The sequence below is a fragment of the Glycine soja genome, chromosome 9 (assembly GCF_004193775.1).
Source record: "Glycine soja cultivar W05 chromosome 9, ASM419377v2, whole genome shotgun sequence".
Lineage (NCBI taxonomy): Eukaryota > Viridiplantae > Streptophyta > Magnoliopsida > Fabales > Fabaceae > Glycine > Glycine soja.
In genome coordinates this window covers 38,098,067-38,105,554 of record NC_041010.1, presented here as the reverse complement: position 1 = coordinate 38,105,554, position 7,488 = coordinate 38,098,067, and the positions used below count along the sequence as shown (strand labels likewise).

Genomic DNA, 7,488 nt, shown 5'->3' with positions numbered 1-7,488 from the left:
ATCTCTCTTTCAAGGAGGCAGCAGGGATTCGACCTCTTTTGGGGGTAGGGTGCTACGAAAGGAGGTTGATCATGAATTTTCAATAAAAACTGAAATGTATTCTTCCTATTCCTGGGTTGATGCTCGAGCGGTTAATGGGGACGGACTGTAAATTCGTTGGCAATATGTCTACGCTGGTTCAAATCCAGCTCGGTCCAATAATTTGCCAATCCACTATGAAGCTATATAACCTATTTATTGTTCTCCGGGAATGACTGATGTGCTCTGATACGGAAGAATCCAAATATTAAACATCCCTATTCTTTTTTTTTTCTTCTGTATTCTATCTTTCCACAAATTCGAATCTTGCTAATAATCTCGATTTATATCAAGATCTGTAAATAGAAAATATAAGGAAAATGTTCACTTGTTGACAAATATACCAAATTTGTCACAAGTAGTAAAGTACTCAGAAGTCCAAATGTCGAATCCACAAGGACTTTGTTTGTACTTAGATTAATGCAAACTCAATTTAAAAGCAATAGATAAAGAATTTAAGATAAAGATAAGAAAATATAGTAGATAAGATAATGATTTATAGATGAAAATAAAATATTTAAATTAAAAGATGATAAAGATAGAAGATAAAGAAAATAAAAGTAAAAGATAAGAAAAATAAAAGATTAAGATAAAGATAAGATAAGAGAAATAAAAGATAAAAATAGAAGATAAAAGAAATAAAATCAGAATTTGATAAGGTTGGGACCTGGTCTGCCTTGTTTGCCTAGGCTGTATAAGTTTATGATTTTTCTTTATCAATCTAGCTGACTCTGTTCTACCCACATCTGTTCAATTACTTGCCCCTGATTATAAACCTATCTTATTTATCTATCTTTCAAATTCCTTTACAAAGACTCAAGAAATAAAATGCAAGAAGTATGAATTCTAGATGTATACAAGAATGCACGAGAATAAAATTATCATTCTATTCCTAGCAATGATTTTCTTATGAAGTCCTTTCTTTTGTTCTACTAGAAGTTACCCTCTGCTCAGCGTCTAACCCCTAAAACCAATGCATGCATACCTTCTTTAAATCTTATTTAGAAGTTATCCTCTTCCGAGCGTCTAACCCGTAACAGACTATAAAGATGAATAATGCAAGATAAAAGCAGAAAAGATAATAGAATAGAAAACACATTATTTGCATTGATAAATAATAAGTACATCATACATCGCTTGACTTTTGAGCCTGCCAGGCCCTAACTAGGAGTTTAGCCACATGGCCATTGAGAGTTTTACAATGGATGGGGTATAAGAACTGATGGGATATAAAAACTGATGGGATAAGGTGAAAGAAAGGAAGTAAATGAAACCCCTGCTAGAGGGGGTTCTATGGTGTTTTTTCTGCTAAATTTTCCTTTCTGATATTTTTAATATCTTTTGGATTTATTTTGAGACTTCCTGATATTTTGGATATTTTCTCAATTTTTTTCTTTTTTTTAATCTCTTATTTCCATATCTGCAAGCCATAAATAAAAAAAATATCAAATCTTAATATTTAAGCAAAAAATAAATGCTAAATAAATATTTTCAAAGATATTTTAAATATATTTTTATTATAAAAATAACTCATATTTTGCAGTTATTAGAAAATATTTAAAAAATATATTTTTTTTCATTGATTCCATTTTTCAATCGATTTGTCAGTAACAAAAAGATTGCTCGTAATCTGTGTCAATCTCACAAAAGTGCATATCAATATATACAAAAATCCGCCTCTTTCATTCAAAATGGTTCGAATCCAAAATAGAAAAATAGAAAAAGAAAAGCGTTTGAAAGAAACCGTAAAGATATGTATACTGTACACTCCTTTCCCTGGGATTGTAGTTGTAGTTCAATTGGTCAGAGCACCGCCCTGTCAAGGTGGAAGCTACCCGTTCGCCCCCCCCCCCCCCCCCCCCCAAAAAAAAAGAAAAGACATCCATTCATTTTTTGTGTGAAAGGGAATAAAATGGATAAAGAAAATATTATTCCTAATAAGGAAGGAAAGGAAATTTTGAATTCCATAAAAAATGTGTCTTTTTGTTTTATTTAGTATGGATAAAAGATCTTCCTATGTTATACTATTTAATTCTCGACAATGAGTCGATTTGATAACTAAGACATTGTTATTCATGATATTGATCCAATTTGATATCATCAAAATCCAATTTATATCATTGTTGAATTAAGTATCGATGAAAGATTTATCATCTCTATGGGATTAAGTCCTGAATTTTTTATTGGAAATTTAAGATAAATAAAACATATTAAAGATTATGGAAGTAAATATTCTTGCATTTATTGCTATTGCACTGTTTATTCTAGTTCCTATTGCTTTTTTAATTATAATTTACGTAAAAACGGTAAGTCAAAGTGACTAATTTCACTGAAATCTGACTTAATTTTTATCAATGTAATCAATAATTAAAAAAATGAAAAAGGTTTTCGATTTTTGGTCTTAGTCTAAAAAAAAGATCGGACTACAATTTTTACTATCTGACAATTGCGTCCAATTTTTTTTAGTTTTATCTATTTGATTTGTATTGAATCCAATGAATCCGAAATAATAAAAAAACAACTCTTATTCTTCATATTCTTTTTACAATCCCGGTATTAAAAGGGGAGGGGGGCAGGAATGGGGATTACACGGTCCCCCATTTTCTGTATATATAAAACCTAGGTAAGCGTCAGTTCATCAAAAGATAAATTTTAAGAAGAATTTGGTTGGAATAGGAAGCAATTTCCTATTCTATTGGATTCTCTTAATTTTCTCCGAATACGAATATAGATATAATTCAAATCTTTATTTGATTGAAAGAATATTTTCAATTTCTATAATATACATATACATAGAATACATTACACTACTAGAATATAATAGAACCCTGAAATGCAGATCTATTTTATATTTGTTTATATTTGAACTCAATTAATTAGTATAAATGAAATACTTTAATTCAATAGTTAAGAAATTTAAAAACCCAAGTAGAAAACAAAATGAGTACTTTGATCACTTAACTCAATTTTGAGTATCCCTATAGTCCACTTCTTCCCCATACTACGAGGGAATGAGAAAATGAAAAAGCTACCATTAAAGTAGCCCAAGCAAGACTTATTATATCCATGTAAATTTTGTCTCCTATCTCCAAAAATATGAAGGAATTTTTTAGTTATTATTCAAAAAAATTTCTTCTATTATTTTCTTTTGTATTATTCACTAAAAAGACTATAATAGCGAAATTACTGTTAGAGAGTCAAAAAAAGGATTCAGGGCTAACACCATTGACGAAAAACAAGAATACTTTCTATTAGAACATCTAAAAAGTTTTTTTTTACATGATTTTTAGTAAAATAGGAAAATATTAGACATAAACAACACGTTCGAAAACATCCTCAAAAGTTTCGACTATCGGGGAAAACCTGACCCCGACCCCGGTCAACTCCAATTTTCCCTGTCAAAATCGGGGTGGGTTCAGGGTGGGTCCCACGGGTTTGGGCCCCATTGCCATGCCCGATTCGTTCTCTAAAAAAACAAAGGGGGTGTTTGGTTTGACTGTTTTATGTTTTATTGAAAATATAAAATGATGATGAAAATGTGTTTGGTTGGATTTTTGAAAATATTTTCAATGAAAATGAGGAAACAATTAGAAAATGAAAACAATAAAACTTCGTTTCCAGTGTTTCCAGTTTAAAACAAAAACCTCATTTGGGTAAAATGAAAATGCGATGACAAAGAATGTAATTTTAAACAAATATAAAAATACAAAAAAACAAGAAGTTAACATATCATAATTTTCAATGTTTTTATACCCTGAAAACAGAAAACAAGAAGTCAAATCAAATATGTTTTTAGACCTATAATCTATTAACAATGAAAACAATTTTCAGAAAATGAAAATGCAAACCAAACACACCCTAAGATAATCGGAAGATAGCTTGCCTATTCTTTTTTTTTTTTATACTAAAGATTAGTGAAAAGAAATATTTTCTTTTCTTTATTCGATTTTGGAATAAAAAAAATTTATAAAATATTTAAAAGTATATATATAAGAAATTATATTATATATATATATATATATATACTTTTAAGATTAAAAAAACAAATTAACTAAATTAAAAACTATTCAATCTAACTAATCTAACTAATATGAAGCAATAGACTTTCCATGAGTCTTTATACAAGGTTTTTCTTCAGCCGTCCTCTAATTAAAAATGAAATTCCCTATCCAACTTATCCTTATCCAATCTAATTGGAGACCCGAGTCAGTAGAGGGATACTACAATAGTTGTACACTGAAAGAACTATGATTTCTAAATTTATTGATTCCTTTTTAGAATAAACCTACTAATAGCTTAGAATTTAAGGAGCCTTCCATTTCATGAATAACAGCCGAAGCTGAAATCGGAGAAAACGGAACTTTGATTTCTATCTCATAAACACAATCCATTGCTATTGCTATTGCTTGCTGCCAACACATAAACATAACAAAATGTCGCTGCCAACAAGGTTAAGGTTTTCTGTCTCTCTTTCCATTCCCAATTTTTCCTCTTTTCTTCAAAACTCCTCACATTCTCACTTTCACTCTCAGCCCCCATCCATTCAAAATGTTGACGATGCCGTTTCCCAATTCAATCGCATGCTGTGTATGCGTCATACCCCACCCATCATCCAATTTAACAAGATTTTAGATTCCTTTGCCAAGATGAAGCACTATTCCACTGCTGTTTCCCTTTCTCACCGATTGGAACTCAAGGGAATTCAGCCTGACCTTATTACTTTGAACATTCTCATTAATTGTTTCTGTCATATGGGTCAAATCACTTTCGGCTTCTCTGTATTGGCCAAGATTCTCAAGAGGGGTTACCCGCCCGACACCGTAACCTTGAATACACTGATCAAAGGTCTCTGTCTTAAGGGACAAGTCAAGAAAGCACTGCACTTTCACGACAAGCTATTAGCACAAGGATTTCAACTCAACCAAGTTAGTTACGCGACTTTGATCAATGGAGTATGTAAAATAGGAGACACAAGAGCTGCCATCAAGTTTCTGAGAAAGATTGATGGACGACTGACTAAACCTGATGTGGTAATGTACAACACAATTATTGACGCCATGTGCAAATATCAACTTGTAAGTGAGGCTTATGGTTTATTTTCTGAAATGGCTGTCAAGGGAATTTCTGCTGATGTTGTCACTTATAATACTCTAATATATGGTTTCTGCATTGTGGGTAAGTTGAAAGAAGCAATTGGTTTGTTAAATGAAATGGTATTGAAAACTATCAACCCAAATGTTTATACCTATAATATACTGGTTGATGCATTATGTAAAGAAGGAAAGGTGAAAGAAGCAAAAAGTGTGTTAGCTGTGATGCTCAAAGCATGTGTGAAACCTGATGTTATTACGTATAGTACTTTAATGGATGGATACTTCTTAGTTTATGAAGTGAAGAAGGCACAACATGTATTCAATGCTATGTCCCTAATGGGAGTGACTCCTGACGTTCACACTTACACGATCCTCATTAACGGATTTTGTAAGAATAAAATGGTGGACGAGGCATTAAATCTCTTTAAGGAAATGCATCAGAAAAATATGGTTCCCGGTATAGTCACATACAGTTCTCTTATTGATGGTTTATGCAAATCAGGGAGAATATCATATGTTTGGGATCTTATTGATGAGATGCGTGATAGAGGTCAACCCGCAGATGTAATCACCTACAGTTCTTTAATAGATGGATTATGCAAAAATGGTCATCTTGACAGGGCAATTGCATTGTTCAACAAAATGAAAGATCAGGAAATTCGACCGAATATATTCACATTCACTATACTTCTTGATGGACTATGTAAAGGTGGAAGACTTAAGGATGCACAAGAGGTTTTTCAAGATCTTTTGACTAAAGGATATCATCTCAATGTCTACACATACAATGTTATGATCAATGGGCATTGTAAACAGGGCCTGCTCGAGGAAGCATTGACCATGCTGTCAAAAATGGAAGACAATGGTTGCATCCCTAATGCATTTACTTTTGAAACTATCATCATTGCTCTCTTTAAAAAAGATGAGAATGATAAGGCAGAGAAACTTCTTCGACAAATGATTGCTAGAGGCTTGTTGTAAGACTAAAACTATGTGAGAACTTTCTAGTTACACGTGAAAAAGAAGATGGACAATGCAATGGGCTCAATATCACTTTAGTTTTGATTAAAGGAGATATGTACTTAGCTTCATTTTTTATGTTATAAATATAACAATAGCCAAATGATTACTGTCTTGATTTAACCATCCTTTTCCTTTTCAATGTATTGTGGATGCTTGCTTTAATGATTTACTCAGTCACTCCTCATTGTTAGTGTTTCAGTTGTGAAACTAATATGAAACTGACATGATTATTTGAAATGCTTTATCTCTTATAGTTGACTTTGTTTACCTAAAAGCATAGAAAGTAAAACTGAATTTTATTTTTTTCTGATTGCTTCTTGTTCTCTTTTTACCAAATGAAAAAAATAAGCATACGACAATGCTGTCATGTATGATACAAACATGACAGTTTTCAGATGTTAAATTAGCACAAAGGATGTGAACATATGGTGAATAGGCAAAACAGCTTGGTGAAGGATGGAAGTAGACCCATTGTTTCTCATGCTTTCTTCATACATGGATTGCCTAGGCATCTGTTCACATGTCCTAATGAAGGCATTTCAATTTCTCCTGGATTATATCTGCACTAGGTAATCACAACAACTCAAAGAAAAGAAGGCTGGCCAATTCAAAATCATATATTAGTAACCATGCAATTTTAATGGACTCTGGGTGTAAGCCAATTTGCTAAAGTCTGAATTTTTTGTTCCTTTTCGTTTGTGTGCTAATACTTTCATAACATGTGTTATGTTAGATGATGGGTGGGTGGGTGTTTTTTTGCGGGGAGGGGGGCTAAGTAGTGCTATAAAGTTTAGGCAATTGAGTTTGACCCTAAGCCCAATTCTGATATGTTACATACAAGATTGTTTGTCAGTTTCATTGCTATATGTTAAGTATCAATAACTTTATATGTTAGCATTATTTTATACTGCTGCAAAAGCTTTTAAGTTCCATTCTCTATCTCTTGGGTTTATCTCTATCTACATTGTTGAGAGTGGTACAACATCGTTGCTTAGAATCTTCGATGCACCTTTCCATGACGAACTCTACTTTTCTGTTGCTAATCAACCTTGCTTGCTTGATGTTCGAATTGATGCAATGTATACAAAGCCTTCCAATCAGAGCAACTTCATTTGCAGACATCAAATTAAAAAAGTTATGCTAGAGCCTAGAAGGAAAAATAGCAAGCACAAGGTGGGTTTCTGTATGCTCACACAAGGGTTAGTTGAAGTTGTTAACAGGTAAATTTAACAGTGATTTAGTTAGACATCCTAATCAAATTGAAAGAGAGGGAGAAGTCAGAAGGTATAAATAG

At 32.2% G+C, this 7,488-nt stretch overlaps 1 protein-coding gene across 2 annotated transcripts; it reads left to right on the top strand.

Moving 5' to 3' along the window:
- Positions 1-4,157: 4,157 nt before the first annotated feature.
- On the top strand, positions 4,158-6,526 carry LOC114368738 (putative pentatricopeptide repeat-containing protein At1g12700, mitochondrial). Of its 2 annotated transcripts, XM_028325981.1 has the most exons (2): positions 4,158-4,528; positions 4,611-6,526. In XM_028325981.1, exon 2 carries the CDS (start codon positions 4,659-4,661, stop codon positions 6,150-6,152), a length of 1,494 nt encoding a protein of 497 aa, XP_028181782.1. In that variant the 5' UTR covers positions 4,158-4,528; positions 4,611-4,658; the 3' UTR covers positions 6,153-6,526. The 2 variants fall into 2 exon arrangements, with proteins under 2 accessions (XP_028181782.1, XP_028181781.1); XM_028325980.1 differs by having other exon boundaries at positions 4,169-6,526.
- Positions 6,527-7,488: the final 962 nt, after the last annotated feature.

Coding starts and splice junctions, on each gene's coding strand:
- LOC114368738 (XM_028325980.1), top strand. CDS start 4,512: ATGTCGCTGCCAACAAGGTTAAGGTTTTCTGTCTCTCTTTCCATTCCC.